The 17,807-nt window shown below is 55.9% G+C and overlaps 2 protein-coding genes across 4 annotated transcripts in view; one reads left to right on the top strand and one right to left on the bottom strand.

The window, feature by feature from the left end:
• Positions 1-9,452: 9,452 nt before the first annotated feature.
• On the bottom strand, positions 9,453-16,495 carry LOC120026152 (E3 ubiquitin-protein ligase RNF170-like). Of its 3 annotated transcripts, none has more exons than XM_038970973.1 (7): positions 16,396-16,495; positions 13,508-13,674; positions 13,221-13,299; positions 12,898-13,009; positions 12,659-12,732; positions 11,074-11,205; positions 9,453-10,034 (listed from the first exon to the last, which is right to left on the bottom strand). In XM_038970973.1, the coding sequence occupies exons 2-7, from the start codon at positions 13,648-13,650 to the stop codon at positions 9,762-9,764; spliced, it is 813 nt and encodes a 270-aa protein (XP_038826901.1). In that variant the 5' UTR covers positions 13,651-13,674; positions 16,396-16,495; the 3' UTR covers positions 9,453-9,761. The 3 variants fall into 3 exon arrangements, with proteins under 3 accessions (XP_038826901.1, XP_038826902.1, XP_038826903.1); XM_038970974.1 differs by lacking the exon at positions 16,396-16,495 and adding an exon at positions 16,159-16,364; XM_038970975.1 differs by lacking the exon at positions 16,396-16,495 and adding an exon at positions 16,031-16,119.
• Positions 16,496-16,648: 153 nt separating this feature from the next.
• The window catches only part of LOC120026140 (protein Hook homolog 3-like), a 34,322-nt gene continuing 33,163 nt past the window's right edge, over positions 16,649-17,807 (top strand). The window contains exon 1 of the mRNA XM_038970961.1: positions 16,649-17,039. Within this exon, the coding sequence (XP_038826889.1) occupies positions 16,983-17,039 (57 nt within the window). The 5' untranslated portion in view covers positions 16,649-16,982. The remainder of the gene's footprint in view (positions 17,040-17,807) is intronic.

Genomic DNA, 17,807 nt, shown 5'->3' with positions numbered 1-17,807 from the left:
GTAATCCTTACATACATTAGAATTAGATTACAGGCTCCAATATGTTTCCTACTTTCTGTTAGATTAAGTTAACAATTAGTTAACCAGTCATGCTCCAGTGCAGTACAGCCGTGTGTACAAAAGACAAGATTAAATTCAGCTGCCATTATTCTGGTAACATGCTAATTGCTCGAAAACACACACCAATCCATATTGCAATAGACACATATTTTTGATCCGATAATAAACAACGATAAACATATATACTTTTTTATGGACAGTTAATTTACATTCCCGGCATGACTCTGGTCGCCTATGATTCAAAAAAGTAACATATCCAGGAAACAGAATATCCGACATGTTGATGTGCAACTTGTCAAAATAGAAAAACCAGAATTATCAGATACATTTTTTTGTCTCTTCAGAAAATATTCTGCCATCTTGTATTATTCACCACATGAGGAAGTGGGAACTTTGAAATCCTTAGATTGCTAACTCTAAATATGATATTGTTGCCATGTGGGCTAATTGATTAATGTAGGCCTATTCAATACAAAATGGAGCGCTCTCCAAGGCACATGTAAAACAATACTAAAGCCTACTCCGGTTGTAAAGTGGCGCCATGAACTCAATATTAAGAGGTGAAAAATAAACTCACAAAAAAGCAGTGACTCCTCTCTGTAACCAGAAGAGTAGTTGCTTTGAAAACTGTATTTTTCCCCGACGGTCATACGCTTGTGCTTCTCAGAATGCGGGGCTCCCTCCCTATGCACAGCGGGGCTCCCTCCTCCCTCCTTATGCACAGCGGGGCTCCCTCCTCCCTCCCTATGCACAGCGGGGCTCCCTCCTCCCTCCCTATGCACAGCGGGGCTCCCTCCTCCCTCCCTATGCACAGCGGGGCTCCCTCCTCCCTCCCTATGCACAGCGGGGATCCCTCCTCCCTCCCTATGCACAGCGGGGCTCCCTCCTCCCTCCCTATGCACAGCGGGGCTCCCTCCTCCCTCCCTATGCACAGCGGGGCTCCCTCCTCCCTCCCTATGCACAGCGGGGCTCCCTCCTCCCTCCCTATGCACAGCGGGGCTCCCTCCTCCCTCCCTATGCACAGCGGGGCTCCCTCCTCCCTCCCTATGCACAGCGGGGCTCCCTCCTCCCTCCCTATGCACAGCGGGGATCCCTCCTCCCTCCCTATGCACAGCGGGGATCCCTCCTCCCTCCCTATGCACAGCGGGGCTCCCTCTTTATGCACAGCGGGGCTCCCGGCTCCCTCCCTATGCACAGCGGGGCTCCCTCCCTATGCACAGCGGGGCTCCCTCCTCCCTCCCTATGCACAGCGGGGCTCCCTCCTCCCTCCCTATGCACAGCGGGGCTCCCTCCCTATGCACAGCGGGGCTCCCTCCCTATGCACAGCGGGGCTCCCTCCTCCCTCCCTATGCACAGCGGGGCTCCCTCCTCCCTCCCTATGCACAGCGGGGCTCCCTCCTCCCTCCCTATGCACAGCGGGGCTCCCTCCTCCCTCCCTATGCACAGCGGGGCTCCCTCCTCCCTCCCTATGCACAGCGGGGCTCCCTCCTCCCTCCCTATGCACAGCGGGGATCCCTCCTCCCTCCCTATGCACAGCGGGGATCCCTCCTCCCTCCCTATGCACAGCGGGGATCCCTCCTCCCTCCCTATGCACAGCGGGGCTCCCTCCTCATGCACAGCGGGGCTCCCTCCTCCCTCCTTATGCACAGCGGGGATCCCTCCTCCCTCCCTATGCACAGCGGGGATCCCTCCTCCCTCCCTATGCACAGCGGGGATCCCTCCTCCCTCCTTATGCACAGCGGGGCTCCCTCCCTATGCACAGCGGGGATCCCTCCCTCCTTATGCACAGCGGGGATCCCTCCCTCCTTATGCACAGCAGGGATCCCTCCTCCCTCCCTATGCACAGCGGGGATCCCTCCTCCCTCCCTATGCACAGCGGGGATCCCTCCTCCCTCCTTATGCACAGCGGGGATCCCTCCTCCCTCCTTATGCACAGCGGGGATCCCTCCTCCCTCCTTATGCACAGCGGGGCTCCCTCCCTATGCACAGCGGGGCTCCCTCCCTATGCACAGCGGGGATCCCTGCTCCCTCCCTATGCACAGCGGGGCTCCCTCCCTATGCACAGCGGGGCTCCCTCCCTATGCACAGCGGGGCTCCCTCCCTATGTACAGCGGGGCTCCCTCCCTATGCACAGCGGGGCTCCCTGCTCCCTCCCTATGCACAGCGGGGCTCCCTCCCTATGCACAGCGGGGCTCCCTGCTCCCTCCCTATGCACAGCGGGGCTCCCTCCTTATGCACAGCGGGGCTCCCTCCTCCCTCCCTATGCACAGCGGGGCTCCCTCCTCCCTCCTTATGCACAGCGGGGATCCCTCCTCCCTCCCTATGCACAGCGGGGCTCCCTCCTTATGCACAGCGGGGATCCCTCCCTCCTTATGCACAGCGGGGCTCCCTCCTTATGCACAGCAGGGATCCCTCCTCCCTCCCTATGCACAGCGGGGATCCCTCCTCCCTCCCTATGCACAGCGGGGATCCCTCCTCCCTCCTTATGCACAGCGGGGATCCCTCCTCCCTCCCTATGCACAGCGGGGATCCCTCCTCCCTCCCTATGCACAGCGGGGATCCCTCCTCCCTCCCTATGCACAGCGGGGCTCCCTCCTCCCTCCCTATGCACAGCGGGGCTCGCTCCTCCCTCCCTATGCACAGCGGGGCTCCCTCCCTATGCACAGCGGGGATCCCTCCTCCCTCCCTATGCACAGCGGGGATCCCTCCTCCCTCCCTATGCACAGCGGGGATCCCTCCTCCCTCCCTATGCACAGCGGGGATCCCTCCTCCCTCCCTATGCACAGCGGGGATCCCTCCTCCCTCCCTATGCACAGCGGGGATCCCTCCTCCCTCCCTATGCACAGCGGGGCTCCCTCTTTATGCACAGCGGGGCTCCCGGCTCCCTCCCTATGCACAGCGGGGCTCCCTCCCTATGCACAGCGGGGCTCCCTCCCTATGCACAGCGGGGCTCCCTCCTCCCTCCCTATGCACAGCGGGGCTCCCTGCTCCCTCCCTATGCACAGCGGGGCTCCCTCCCTATGCACAGCGGGGCTCCCTCCTCCCTTCCTATGCACAGCTGGGCTCCCTCCTCCCTCCCTATGCACAGCGGGGATCCCTCCTCCCTCCCTATGCACAGCGGGGATCCCTCCTCCCTCCCTATGCACAGCGGGGATCCCTCCTCCCTCCCTATGCACAGCGGGGCTCCCTCCTCCCTATGCACAGCGGGGCTCCCTCCTCCCTCCTTATGCACAGCGGGGATCCCTCCTCCCTCCCTATGCACAGCGGGGCTCCCTCCTCACTCCCTATGCACAGCGGGGATCCCTCCTCCCTCCTTATGCACAGCGGGGCTCCCTCCCTATGCACAGCGGGGATCCCTCCCTCCTTATGCACAGCGGGGATCCCTCCCTCCTTATGCACAGCAGGGATCCCTCCTCCCTCCCTATGCACAGCGGGGATCCCTCCTCCCTCCCTATGCACAGCGGGGATCCCTCCTCCCTCCTTATGCACAGCGGGGATCCCTCCTCCCTCCTTATGCACAGCGGGGCTCCCTCCCTATGCACAGCGGGGCTCCCTCCCTATGCACAGCGGGGATCCCTGCTCCCTCCCTATGCACAGCGGGGCTCCCTCCCTATGCACAGCGGGGCTCCCTCCCTATGCACAGCGGGGCTCCCTCCCTATGCACAGCGGGGCTCCCTGCTCCCTCCCTATGCACAGCGGGGCTCCCTCCCTATGCACAGCGGGGCTCCCTGCTCCCTCCCTATGCACAGCGGGGCTCCCTCCTTATGCACAGCGGGGCTCCCTCCTCCCTCCCTATGCACAGCGGGGCTCCCTCCTCCCTCCTTATGCACAGCGGGGATCCCTCCTCCCTCCCTATGCACAGCGGGGCTCCCTCCTTATGCACAGCGGGGATCCCTCCCTCCTTATGCACAGCGGGGCTCCCTCCTTATGCACAGCGGGGATCCCTCCTCCCTCCTCCCTCCCTATGCACAGCGGGGATCCCTCCTCCCTCCTTATGCACAGCGGGGATCCCTCCTCCCTCCCTATGCACAGCGGGGATCCCTCCTCCCTCCCTATGCACAGCGGGGATCTCTCCTCCCTCCCTATGCACAGCGGGGCTCCCTCCTCCCTCCCTATGCACAGCGGGGCTCCCTGCTCCCTCCCTATGCACAGCGGGGCTCCCTCCCTATGCACAGCGGGGCTCCCTCCTCCCTCCCTATGCACAGCGGGGCTCCCTCCTCCCTCCCTATGCACAGCGGGGCTCCCTCCTCCCTCCCTATGCACAGCGGGGATCCCTCCTCCCTCCCTATGCACAGCGGGGCTCCCTCCTCCCTCCCTATGCACAGCGGGGCTCCCTCCTCCCTCCCTATGCACAGCGGGGCTCCCTCCTCCCTCCCTATGCACAGCGGGGCTCCCTCCCTATGCACAGCGGGGCTCCCTCCTCCCTCCCTATGCACAGCGGGGCTCCCTCCTCCCTCCCTATGCACAGCGGGGCTCCCTCCTCCCTCCCTATGCACAGCGGGGCTCCCTCCTCCCTCCCTATGCACAGCGGGGATCCCTCCTCCCTCCCTATGCACAGCGGGGATCCCTCCTCCCTCCCTATGCACAGCGGGGCTCCCTCTTTATGCACAGCGGGGCTCCCGGCTCCCTCCCTATGCACAGCGGGGCTCCCTCCCTATGCACAGCGGGGCTCCCTCCTCCCTCCCTATGCACAGCGGGGCTCCCTGCTCCCTCCCTATGCACAGCGGGGCTCCCTCCTCCCTCCCTATGCACAGCGGGGCTCCCTCCTCCCTCCTTATGCACAGCGGGGCTCCCTCCCTATGCACAGCGGGGCTCCCTCCTCCCTCCCTATGCACAGCGGGGCTCCCTCCTCCCTCCCTATGCACAGCGGGGCTCCCTCCTCCCTCCCTATGCACAGCGGGGCTCCCTCCTCCCTCCCTATGCACAGCGGGGCTCCCTCCTCCCTCCCTATGCACAGCGGGGCTCCCTCCTCCCTCCCTATGCACAGCGGGGCTCCCTCCTCCCTCCCTATGCACAGCGGGGCTCCCTCCTCCCTCCCTATGCACAGCGGGGCTCCCTCCTCCCTCCTTATGCACAGCGGGGCTCCCTCCTCCCTCCCTATGCACAGCGGGGCTCCCTCCTCCCTCCCTATGCACAGCGGGGCTCCCTCCTCCCTCCCTATGCACAGCGGGGCTCCCTCCTCCCTCCCTATGCACAGCGGGGCTCCCTCCTCCCTCCCTATGCACAGCGGGGCTCCCTCCTCCCTCCCTATGCACAGCGGGGCTCCCTCCTCCCTCCCTATGCACAGCGGGGCTCCCTCCTCCCTCCCTATGCACAGCGGGGCTCCCTCCTCCCTCCCTATGCACAGCGGGGCTCCCTCCTCCCTCCCTATGCACAGCGGGGCTCCCTCCCTCCCTATGCACAGCGGGGCTTCCTCCTCCCTCCCTATGCACAGCGGGGCTCCCTCCTCCCTCCCTATGCACAGCGGGGCTCCCTCCTCCCTCCCTATGCACAGCGGGGATCCCTCCTCCCTCCCTATGCACAGCGGGGATCCCTCCCTCCCTCCCTATGCACAGCGGGGATCCCTCCCTCCCTCCCTATGCACAGCGGGGATCCCTCCCTCCCTCCCTATGCACAGCGGGGATCCCTCCCTCCCTATGCACAGCGGGGCTCCCTCCTCCCTCCCTATGCACAGCGGGGCTCCCTCCTCCCTCCCTATGCACAGCGGGGCTCCCTCCTCCCTCCCTATGCACAGCGGGGCTCCCTCCTCCCTCCCTATGCACAGCGGGGCTCCCTCCTCCCTCCCTATGCACAGCGGGGCTCCCTCCCTCCCTATGCACAGCGGGGCTTCCTCCTCCCTCCCTATGCACAGCGGGGCTCCCTCCTCCCTCCCTATGCACAGCGGGGATCCCTCCTCCCTCCCTATGCACAGCGGGGATCCCTCCTCCCTCCCTATGCACAGCGGGGATCCCTCCTCCCTCCCTATGCACAGCGGGGATCCCTCCCTATGCACAGCGGGGATCCCTCCCTCCCTCCCTATGCACAGCGGGGCTCCCTCCCTCCCTATGCACAGCGGGGCTCCCTCCCTCCCTATGCACAGCGGGGCTCCCTCCTCCCTCCCTATGCACAGCGGGGCTCCCTCCTCCCTCCCTATGCACAGCGGGGCTCCCTCCTCCCTCCCTATGCACAGCGGGGATCCCTCCTCCCTCCCTATGCACAGCGGGGCTCCCTGCTCCCTCCCTATGCACAGCGGGGCTCCCTCCCTATGCACAGCGGGGCTCCCTCCCTATGCACAGCGGGGCTCCCTCCCTATGCACAGCGGGGCTCCCTCCCTATGCACAGCGGGGCTCCCTCCTCCCTCCCTATGCACAGCGGGGATCCCTCCTCCCTCCCTATGCACAGCGGGGATCCCTCCTCCCTCCCTATGCACAGCGGGGATCCCTCCTCCCTCCCTATGCACAGCGGGGATCCCTCCTCCCTCCCTATGCACAGCGGGGCTCCCTCCTCCCTCCCTATGCACAGCGGGGATCCCTCCCTCCCTATGCACAGCGGGGATCCCTCCTCCCTCCCTATGCACAGCGGGGATCCCTCCTCCCTCCCTATGCACAGCGGGGCTCCCTCCCTATGCACAGCGGGGCTCCCTCCTCCCTCCCTATGCACAGCGGGGATCCCTCCTCCCTCCCTATGCACAGCGGGGCTCCCTCCTCCCTCCCTATGCACAGCGGGGCTCCCTCCTCCCTCCCTATGCACAGCGGGGATCCCTCCTCCCTCCCTATGCACAGCGGGGATCCCTCCTCCCTCCCTATGCACAGCGGGGCTCCCTCCTCCCTCCCTATGCACAGCGGGGCTCCCTCCTCCCTCCCTATGCACAGCGGGGATCCCTCCTCCCTCCCTATGCACAGCGGGGATCCCTCCCTCCCTATGCACAGCGGGGATCCCTCCTCCCTCCTTATGCACAGCGGGGATCCCTCCTCCCTCCTTATGCACAGCGGGGCTCCCTCCCTATGCACAGCGGGGCTCCCTCCTCCCTCCCTATGCACAGCGGGGCTCCCTCCTCCCTCCCTATGCACAGCGGGGATCCCTCCTCCCTCCCTATGCACAGCGGGGCTCCCTCCTCCCTCCCTATGCACAGCGGGGCTCCCTCCTCCCTCCCTATGCACAGCGGGGCTCCCTCCTCCCTCCCTATGCACAGCGGGGATCCCTCCTCCCTCCCTATGCACAGCGGGGATCCCTCCTCCCTCCTTATGCACAGCGGGGATCCCTCCTCCCTCCTTATGCACAGCGGGGATCCCTCCCTATGCACAGCGGGGCTCCCTCCTCCCTCCCTATGCACAGCGGGGCTCCCTCCTCCCTCCCTATGCACAGCGGGGCTCCCTCCTCCCTCCCTATGCACAGCGGGGCTCCCTCCTCCCTCCCTATGCACAGCGGGGCTCCCTCCTCCCTCCCTATGCACAGCGGGGCTCCCTCCTCCCTCCCTATGCACAGCGGGGCTCCCTCCCTCCCTATGCACAGCGGGGCTTCCTCCTCCCTCCCTATGCACAGCGGGGCTCCCTCCTCCCTCCCTATGCACAGCGGGGATCCCTCCTCCCTCCCTATGCACAGCGGGGATCCCTCCTCCCTCCCTATGCACAGCGGGGATCCCTCCCTATGCACAGCGGGGATCCCTCCCTCCCTCCCTATGCACAGCGGGGCTCCCTCCCTCCCTATGCACAGCGGGGCTCCCTCCTCCCTCCCTATGCACAGCGGGGCTCCCTCCTCCCTCCCTATGCACAGCGGTGCTCCCTGCTCCCTCCCTATGCACAGCGGGGCTCCCTCCCTATGCACAGCGGGGCTCCCTCCCTATGCACAGCGGGGCTCCCTCCCTATGCACAGCGGGGCTCCCTCCCTATGCACAGCGGGGCTCCCTCCCTATGCACAGCGGGGCTCCCTCCCTATGCACAGCGGGGATCCCTCCCTATGCACAGCGGGGATCCCTCCTCCCTCCCTATGCACAGCGGGGATCCCTCCTCCCTCCCTATGCACAGCGGGGATCCCTCCTCCCTCCCTATGCACAGCGGGGCTCCCTCCTCCCTCCCTATGCACAGCGGGGCTCCCTCCTCCCTCCCTATGCACAGCGGGGATCCCTCCCTCCCTATGCACAGCGGGGATCCCTCCTCCCTCCCTATGCACAGCGGGGATCCCTCCTCCCTCCCTATGCACAGCGGGGATCCCTCCTCCCTCCCTATGCACAGCGGGGCTCCCTCCCTATGCACAGCGGGGCTCCCTCCTCCCTCCCTATGCACAGCGGGGCTCCCTCCTCCCTCCCTATGCACAGCGGGGCTCCCTCCTCCCTCCCTATGCACAGCGGGGCTCCCTCCTCCCTCCCTATGCACAGCGGGGATCCCTCCTCCCTCCCTATGCACAGCGGGGATCCCTCCTCCCTCCCTATGCACAGCGGGGCTCCCTCCTCCCTCCCTATGCACAGCGGGGATCCCTCCTCCCTCCCTATGCACAGCGGGGATCCCTCCTCCCTCCCTATGCACAGCGGGGATCCCTCCTCCCTCCTTATGCACAGCGGGGATCCCTCCTCCCTCCTTATGCACAGCGGGGCTCCCTCCCTATGCACAGCGGGGCTCCCTCCTCCCTCCCTATGCACAGCGGGGCTCCCTCCTCCCTCCCTATGCACAGCGGGGATCCCTCCTCCCTCCCTATGCACAGCGGGGATCCCTCCTCCCTCCCTATGCACAGCGGGGCTCCCTCCCTCCCTATGCACAGCGGGGATCCCTCCTCCCTCCTTATGCACAGCGGGGATCCCTCCTCCCTCCTTATGCACAGCGGGGATCCCTCCTCCCTCCTTATGCACAGCGGGGCTCCCTCCTCCCTCCCTATGCACAGCGGGGCTCCCTCCTCCCTCCCTATGCACAGCGGGGCTCCCTCCTCCCTCCCTATGCACAGCGGGGCTCCCTCCTCCCTCCCTATGCACAGCGGGGCTCCCTCCTCCCTCCCTATGCACAGCGGGGCTCCCTCCTCCCTCCCTATGCACAGCGGGGCTCCCTCCTCCCTCCCTATGCACAGCGGGGCTCCCTCCCTCCCTATGCACAGCGGGGATCCCTCCTCCCTCCTTATGCACAGCGGGGATCCCTCCTCCCTCCTTATGCACAGCGGGGATCCCTCCTCCCTCCTTATGCACAGCGGGGATCCCTCCTCCCTCCTTATGCACAGCGGGGATCCCTCCTCCCTCCTTATGCACAGCGGGGAGAGGAAGCTAGAGTGGCTCGCTCACAGAGAAGCCGACAGCGAAACAGGTAGATAGTTTGATAGCAGGAATCAACTTCATTCATGGGCTGTTACTGTTGACCAAATAAATGGTTTTAGAACAAATCTACAGGAATGTGTAGCAAAATAAAATAAAAAATGTCCAACAACAAGAGGAATGCAATTTCAGTAATTTTCGGTTTATTGTCCCAGCCCCCTTCCTCTCTCACACGTTTTAGATGAGCAAATTCAATAGGATTACATCCACTGATCAAATAACAAACTGCCAATAACAAACATTTTGCCAGCAGACCCGTTAACTAGTCCCCTCTCTTCTGCATGATGGAACTCCAGTCCAAAGCAACAGAGCTCTGTTTGTGTCTTTGACCTGAAGCTAAGCGATGATCAGTAACTCTTGACCATGGCATATATTGTCCTCGTGGCTCCTGCATCACAATCGATTTCCCTGCAGCCGAAGTGAACGCGTGTCATCCCCCTGCCAGTCTCTGGGTCACCACCTCTCTATACATGATAGAGATATAGACGAAGAGAAGCAGGATGATGAAGAAGTCGTCCAGGAAGCCTAGCAGGCCGAACAGAGCCTCAGGGACGAAGTCCAGAGGGGAGATCAGGTAGGTGAGAGCCCCGATCAGACACAGCAGGATACGGATCCGAAACATCCAGAACAGGCCCCCGACGGAGAACATCTCCCTGAAGAGGTGGCGCAGCAACGTGGGGACGTCACGCAGCCGGTCCATCAGCTGAGAGCAGGGAGAGACAAAAGGATTTAGTGTAATGCACAACATTAGTACTAAGGATGTGACAAAATGGACACTTTATCTTAACGTTTTAAACTGCCAGTTCCTTATATTATCGGTTACCCATTAAAGCGACAAACAAAAAAAATCATAAAATTCCATGTGAATTCCCAATGCAGCTGTGCTACTGCCAACAACGTTTTGAGTCTCATGGTGCACCTCTTTCAGATGGTTAAGCATTGCACCAGTACTACCATTACTGTACGTGAGATCCACCTCAAAAAGGTAACATTTAACTTCTCAAAGTATTGTCATACAGAACTTCACGGCTGTCGCTCGCCTTTCTCTGTTATTTTCCTAACTGTTAACGACGAGTTCGTAGTTGTGGAGAGTCGACTCCAAAATCATTGATTCCTCGACTCCCGGTGTCGACTCCCATTTCTGAGTGTCAAGATTCGAGTCGGCTAGGAACGGACTCCTAAGATTCTGTATTTTTGGAACGGAGGAGACTGGTTAGTTTCCGTACTTCCGAGAACACAAAACACATGGAGCTAGCGAGGGACGGAGAGAGAGGGACACAGTATAGGCAGGTCAGCCAACATGCAGACAAGAGTCAGAACCATGCACTAGGCCTATCTATCTGCAATCTAAAGATGTATCTCACAATGGAATGATGCATCGCAATTTCTTGACTTGCAATGTCTCACAACTTCAGTAAAGCAGGGCCTATCATCAATTAATAGGCCAGGATATGGAGATGGGATTCAGGGTCCGAGAAACAAGCCCGAAGCATTTCAATGTGAGGAGTATCTGTGCCTCTGCGGCCAACTGCTTTCAATAAATCTTGATTTAATAAATCAAGATTTATAATAAATCAAGAATAAATCTATTCCGCAGGAAGAGAATTGACTCACATACACGTGTATCAATCACTCAGACAATCTGTCTCTGATTGCATAAGACAAAGTAAGCATTTCACTGTAAATTCTAGACCTGTTGTATTCTGCGCGTGACAAATAAAAATTGGATTTAAAATACATACCGATCTGGGTTGTCCTGAGAACCTGCGGTTGTAGTCTTGGAGATCCCGGAGGATGAGGAGCGGTTCAACCGTTCCATCCTGTACCGGCTGAGGGGCGGCGTGCTCATGGAAGAGAGGGAACAGCAGGGTCACCTGTTCACATAGGGTAGAGGGGGGGTCAGAGGGGGGGTCAGAGGGTAGAGGGGGGGTCAGAGGGGGGGTCAGAGGGTAGAGGGGGGGGTCAGAGGGTAGAGGGAGGGGTCAGAGGGTAGAGGGAGGGGTCAGAGGGTAGAGGGAGGGGTCAGAGGGTAGAGGGAGGGGTCAGAGGGTAGAGGGAGGGGTCAGAGGGTAGAGGGAGGGGTCAGAGGGTAGAGGGAGGGGTCAGAGGGTAGAGGGGGGGGTCAGAGGGTAGAGGGAGGGGTCAGAGGGTAGAGGGAGGGGTCAGAGGGTAGAGGGAGGGGTCAGAGGGTAGAGGGAGGGGTCAGAGGGTAGAGGGAGGGGTCAGAGGGTAGAGGGAGGGGTCAGAGGGTAGAGGGGGGGGTCAGAGGGTAGAGGGGGGGGTCAGAGGGTAGAGGGGGGGGTCAGAGGGTAGAGGGGGGGTCAGAGGGTAGAGGGGGGGGTCAGAGGGTAGAGGGGGGGGTCAGAGGGTAGAGGGGGGGGTCAGAGGGTAGAGGGGGGGTCAGAGGGTAGAGGGGGGGGTCAGAGGGTAGAGGGGGGGGTCAGAGGGTAGAGAGGGGTCAGGGTAGGAAGGGGGGGTCAGAGGGTAGAGGGGGGGGTCAGAGGGTAGAGGGGGGGTCAGGGTAGGAAGGGGGGGTCAGGGTAGAGGGAGGGGTCAGAGGGTAGAGGGAGGGGTCAGAGGGTAGAGGGAGGGGTCAGAGGGTAGAGGGAGGGGTCAGAGGGTAGAGGGGGGGGTCAGAGGGTAGAGGGGGGGGTCAGAGGGTAGAGGGGGGGGTCAGAGGGTAGAGGGGGGGGTCAGAGGGTAGAGGGGGGGGTCAGAGGGTAGAGGGGGGGGTCAGAGGGTAGAGGGGGGGGTCAGAGGGTAGAGGGGGGGTCAGAGGGTAGAGGGGGGGGTCAGAGGGTAGAGGGGGGGGTCAGAGGGTAGAGGGGGGGGTCAGAGGGTAGAGGGGGGGGTCAGAGGGTAGAGGGGGGGGTCAGAGGGTAGGGGGGGGGTCAGAGGGTAGAGGGGGGGGTCAGAGGGTAGAGGGGTCAGAGGGTAGAGGGAGGGGTCAGAGGGTAGAGGGGGGTCAGGTTAGTAAGGGGGGGTCAGGTTAGTAAGGGGGGGTCAGGTTAGTAAGGGGGGGTCAGGTTAGTAAGGGGGGGTCAGGTTAGTAAGGGGGGGTCAGGTTAGTAAGGGGGGGTCAGGTTAGTAAGGGGGGGTCAGGGTAGGAAGGGGGGGGTCAGGGTAGAGGGGTCAGGGCACCAAGAACAACTGCAGTACTGTGCAATAACGGTCTTAAAAATGTTATTTTCCTTTCATTTAAGAATGAAAATGAGAACATAGCAGAGTACACCTTCAGCACTATGGGCGAGTAGTATCACTACGATGATAAATGTATTGTCAGTAAACACAGTAAAAGTTAGAACGGCCATTTTGAAAACGTCTTACCATTTGTCTGCAGATGGGACAATTGATTGCACCAAGCCATGTCCCATATCGCCAATATGCAATTATACAAGAACCTTGAAAATACAACAAAATGTGGTTATATTCAGATGGTTAGCACTGAATGCATCTATCCAACGGCTTACATCAGTTTATTTTAGCTAGTTCAGATTCCTCCTTCGTAGTTGAAAAGACAGAGCGACACCCTATTGATGCATTTAAACATATGGTCCCGCTCTAACCACAGAAGAGATGTCCACAGTTGGTTTCCACTGGCAGCACGGCCTGCTGTAGACACACTGGACAGGACATGTCTGTATAGAACTGCTGCCTGGGCTCTGTTGGTTCACCTTCCTGAGGGAGGAGAGAGAGAGACAGTGTATTGCACTGTTGAGGGAGAGCTAGCAATGAAGCATTTCACAGCACCGTTTACACCCTGTATCCTGTAAAACACGAGCAATAAACTTCGATTTGAGATAAATAAAAAAAACGGTGTTGTGTGATACTTTCAAGGAGAAGTAACAAGACGCTGGACATGGGAGCAGTCAGTGGAACATCTTCTCACCTGCGAGTCAGACTGCAGCTGCTGTCTGACGGCTCGGACATGTTCCTGGTTCTCCGGGTGGATGTTCTGCTGCTCATTTCTGCAGATACACGTGTGTAGAACGAAAAAAATATATATATTTTGCTTCAGGATATTAGAAAAACAGGCTTACAACTTACTAACAAGAACATTCACTGGCATATCAGTTAAAAAACAAAAAGGAAAACTAAAACATTTTTAAAAAAAAGCTAAAGAACTCATTTCAAGAACATCCCCATAGGCTGTAAATAGAAGTACAATAGGCCTACCTGCAGAGCAGAGTCACCAGTCCACACAGGAACGTGACACTGAGAACGACCACAAACAAGACAGGGTTGCTGACTCCTTCTATGAGTGAGTCTTCAACTGGCAGCAAATAGTCCACCTCCCCATATACATTGTTTCCATCCATGCCACGTAATCATATCCTACAGAACTGGGTTACAACAGAGAGTACATGTCGGTCACAAAGCCTAGCACTTATTGATGACTCAAATCCATGCCATTGGACGTCCCCTTTAGCTTTTTGAGGGGAAATGCCCCAATGCGCCTTCTAAAAGGAAAATATGCATCGCTCACAGTTTTGGAAACATTGATAACTTTCTTATAAGTGAGATATTTTAAGTTTCAAAACACAAAATATATACTTAGTGTAGGTAGTTTAGGAAAGTTGCAGCCGGTTGTATTTTGAGAAAGAGGAAATAAGGAATAGACCAATGGAAAAGCGTAAAGTGGAGAGGATGTCTCATTTCCGAGGTAGGCCGCAACTTTTATCTTTTCTATTTGAAAGATTCTTTCACTTACAGTACCAGTCAAAAGGACACCTACTCATGCAAGTTTTTTTTTTGTTGTACTATTTTCTAAAATTGTAGAATAATAGTTAAGACATCAAAACTATGAAATAACACATATGGAATCATGTAGTAACTAAACCTTTTTTTTTTTTTTAAGTGTTAAACGAATCTAAATACATTTTATATGAGATTCTTCAAAGTAGCCACCCTTTGCCTTGATGACAGCTTTGCACACTTTTGGCATTCTCTCAACCAGCTTCACCAAGTAGTCACCTGGAATGCAATTCAATTTACAAGTTTGCCATGCGTAAAATGTTAATTTGTGGAATTTCTTCCTTTCTTAATGCATTTGAGAAAATCAGTTGTGAAAAGGGTGGTATACAGACGATAGCCCTATGTGGTAAAAGACCAAGTCCAAATTAATGGCAAGAACAGGTCAAATAAGGAAAGAGAAACGACAGTCCATCATTACTTTTAGACATGAAGGTCAGTCAATGCGGAACATTAAGAGCTTTGAAAGTTTCTTCAAGTGCAGTCGCAAAAACCATCAAGCGCTATGATGAAACTGGCTCTCATGAGGATCGCCACAGGAAAGGAAGACCCAGAGCTACCTCTGCTGCAGAGGATAAGTTCATTCGAGTTAACTGCACCTCAGATTGCAGCCTAAATAAATGCTTCAGAGTTCAAGTAACAGACACATCTCAAATCCAACTGTTCAGATGAGACTGTGTGAATCAGGCCTTCATGGTTGAATTGCTGCAAAGAAACGACGACTAAAGGACACCAATAAGAAGAAGAGACTCGCTTGAGCAAAAAAACATGAGCAATGGACATTAGACTGGTGGAAATCTGTCCAAATTTGAGATTTTTGGTTCCAACCACCGTGTCTTTGTGAGACGCAGAGTAGGTGAACGGATGATCTCTGCATGTGTGGTTCCCATCATGAAGCACAGAGGTGGTGGTGCTTTGCTGGTGTCACTGTCTGTGATATATTTAGAATTCAAGGCACACTTAACACAACATTCTGCAGCAATACGCCATCCCATCTGGTTTGCGTTTTTTTTTTTTTTTTTACTTGGCAAGTCAGTTAAGAACAAATTTCTTATTTTCAATGACGGCCTACCGTGGAACAGTGGGTTAACTGCCTTGTTCAGGGGCAGAACGGCAGATTTCTTTGTCAGCTCGGGGATTCGATCCAGCAACCTTTTGGTTACTGGGACTATCAGCTTAGTGGGACTATCATTTGTTTTTCAACAGGACAATGACCAAAAACACACCTCCAGGCTGTGTAAGGGTCATTTGACCAAGAAGGAGAGTGATGGAGTGCTGCATCAGATGACCTGGCCTCCACAATCACCCGACCTCAACCCAATTCAGATGGTTTGGGATGAGTTGGACCGCAGAGTGAAGGAAAAGCAGCCAACAAGTGCTCAGCATATGTGGTAACTCCTTCAAGACTGTTGGAAAAGCATTCCTCATGAAGCTGGTTGAGAGAATGCCAAGAGTGTGCAAAGCTGTCAAGGCAAATGGTGACTATTTGAATAATCTCAAATGTATTGATTTGTTTAACACTGTTTTGGTTACTACATGATTCCATGTGTTAGGTCATAGTTTTGATGTCTTCACTATTATTCTACAATGTATAAAATAGTCAAAGAAATAAACCCTTGAATGAATAGGTGTCTCCAAACATTTGACTGGTACTGTATATGAAAGTGAAAATGTACATTACGCAGAAATCGCTCCGCCATTTCCTGGTTGCAAAGAAAATCTAAATAGTTCGCCTGTGACAAGCAAGACAGTGTAGAGAACCATTGTACCATTTAAACTGCTGTGAAATAGCTTGTCCATTTAAAAAACATTGTATTGTCAGCTGGTGTACAAAACCCAAAGTAAAAGACCCCGAAAAGTAACGTGAACCATAGAAATATCGCACATATAACACATCGACCGCTTCTTAGACCAGCGTTCAACGAGAATGACTGATCGATAACTTACATGTCTATATGAATTTGGTCTGGTCGCCCCAAAATAATTTACATATCGCTAGCGATGCTTAACAGATTTTCTAAACCGTGAAATAGAGCGTGGATATTGTAGTTCATTGATTGAACTGTGGTCCATACCTTCAGACGAGAACTCAAGAGCTGGTATAGCCCTTGGTTTGTCGAGAACTAACGTTATCCAGAACTAACAGCACCACTCCCCCTATCTACACGTAGCTAGCTACAGACTACAGACCACACAACGCAGAGTTATACTTCCATGTCAATTACATCAGTCGCATGGCTTAACTATAGCCAACGCGGACAATAAGACGGTAAATAGAGTAAAATACATCTGTTACAAGTTAAAAGTCTCACCCTAGTCATTGGATTTAGTCGTTCCACATTCATGTTCTTAGAGCGGTCCTTTTTCTAGCCTACGTATACCTGGCGTCCCAAGTACTGCCTGCACTAAATTCAACCCAATCTATTTATTCAAATGTTCATGGAATAAGTTATTTGATATTTATTTGTACTTTGTTATATATGCTTATGATTATTTAATCATTTGAGAGGGATTCAGAATTTACAAACTTTGATAAAGACGGTTGATCTTTTTCAGGCTCGGAGCTTCGGTCCAAAAGGGTGGCATCTTTTCCCCCAGCTGGTTGGAAAAAGCTTGACAGAAGGGGACAGACCGGTGGATGTGTCTCAACGTCACTGTTTATGATGAAATAACCTTTATATTCGACGTTGTATGTATTTATATACGTGAAAAGGGCGGTGGGGCCGTATCTGTCCAGTCGGAAACTGAGTTGCGGTTTACGTCGAAGAATTCCTCTGTTTGGTTATCCAGTTGATCAGACGTGTTGGTCTTGTTGATTTCATCTCGTCTAGCTGGCTGTCTAGTCATTTTCCGGATAAAGAAGAGCGATCGCCGTGGATTCATTGAACTATACAGTACGATGAGTACTTTGAATTCTGTGGATCGAGTTGAACTGTGCGAGAGCCTTTTGACATGGGTACGTATCAAATGTATTATCTTGGTCGCCGATAAGGATTCAACTCGGATTTGATGAACAATTGTCAGACGAAATGTAGCTAGCTAGCTAGCTGGCGTTGGCTGCCAAACATAGCCACCTAGCGTAGCCAAACCGGGTTCCCAAGAACCCAAGGGAGCCCAAGGTAGTTTTACAAACTGTCCCTTGGGTTCTCAGTTGATGATGGTATTGCGGACAGATGGCTCCGTGTGAACCACAATCGACGCTCTGTTTTAACGTTTAGAAACGTTAATAATCATCGCTTGCGATATGAGTTTAGAAACATAAATCCTTCTACGTTCACATCAAATCAACATAATTTCACAATGCAACAAATACACTTACTGTACACAGTTTTTAACCGGGATTAACACAGTTGCAGCCGACAGTATTCTTCCATTAGAACACTTTTCTGGCCTATTTCCTTCGGTTACACACAGGTATCGGAGACGCAGATAACTACTTAGCACATTATTCGCCTCTGTCTTCCGTAAACAAGCGTTGTAAACATATGGTTGGTGATGCTATCAGGGATCCTTTGGACGTCCCTAACCTTAACCCTAACCAAAATCCTTACCTTAACCATACCCTTAACTCTTACCTTAGTGGCACTCCAGTCTCCTTTTCACCTCATTTAACCATCGACATTAAAACCAGTATATAGTGATAGCGTTTAGGGCTGGTTGGTATACCGTATTTTATGATATACCAGTATTGATGCACGGACTGGTTTGGGTTTTTACATTACCA

This window comes from Salvelinus namaycush, chromosome 31, assembly GCF_016432855.1.
Source record: "Salvelinus namaycush isolate Seneca chromosome 31, SaNama_1.0, whole genome shotgun sequence".
Classification (NCBI taxonomy): domain Eukaryota; kingdom Metazoa; phylum Chordata; class Actinopteri; order Salmoniformes; family Salmonidae; genus Salvelinus; species Salvelinus namaycush.
The sequence above is the reverse complement of the archived record's forward strand: the minus strand, read 5'-3'. Positions and strand labels throughout refer to the sequence as shown.

Bases quoted from the DNA above. Each gene is read 5' to 3' on its own strand.
- LOC120026152 (XM_038970973.1), bottom strand. From the start codon at position 13,650: ATGGATGGAAACAATGTATATGGGGAGGTGGACTATTTGCTGCCAGTT. The intron at 11,206-12,658 runs GTAAGACGTTTT...CTATGTGAACAG, and splicing joins GTCCCATCTGCAGACAAATG to GTGACCCTGCTGTTCCCTCT. The intron at 10,035-11,073 runs GTATGTATTTTA...CCCTGCTCTCAG, and splicing joins TCTCAGGACAACCCAGATCG to CTGATGGACCGGCTGCGTGA.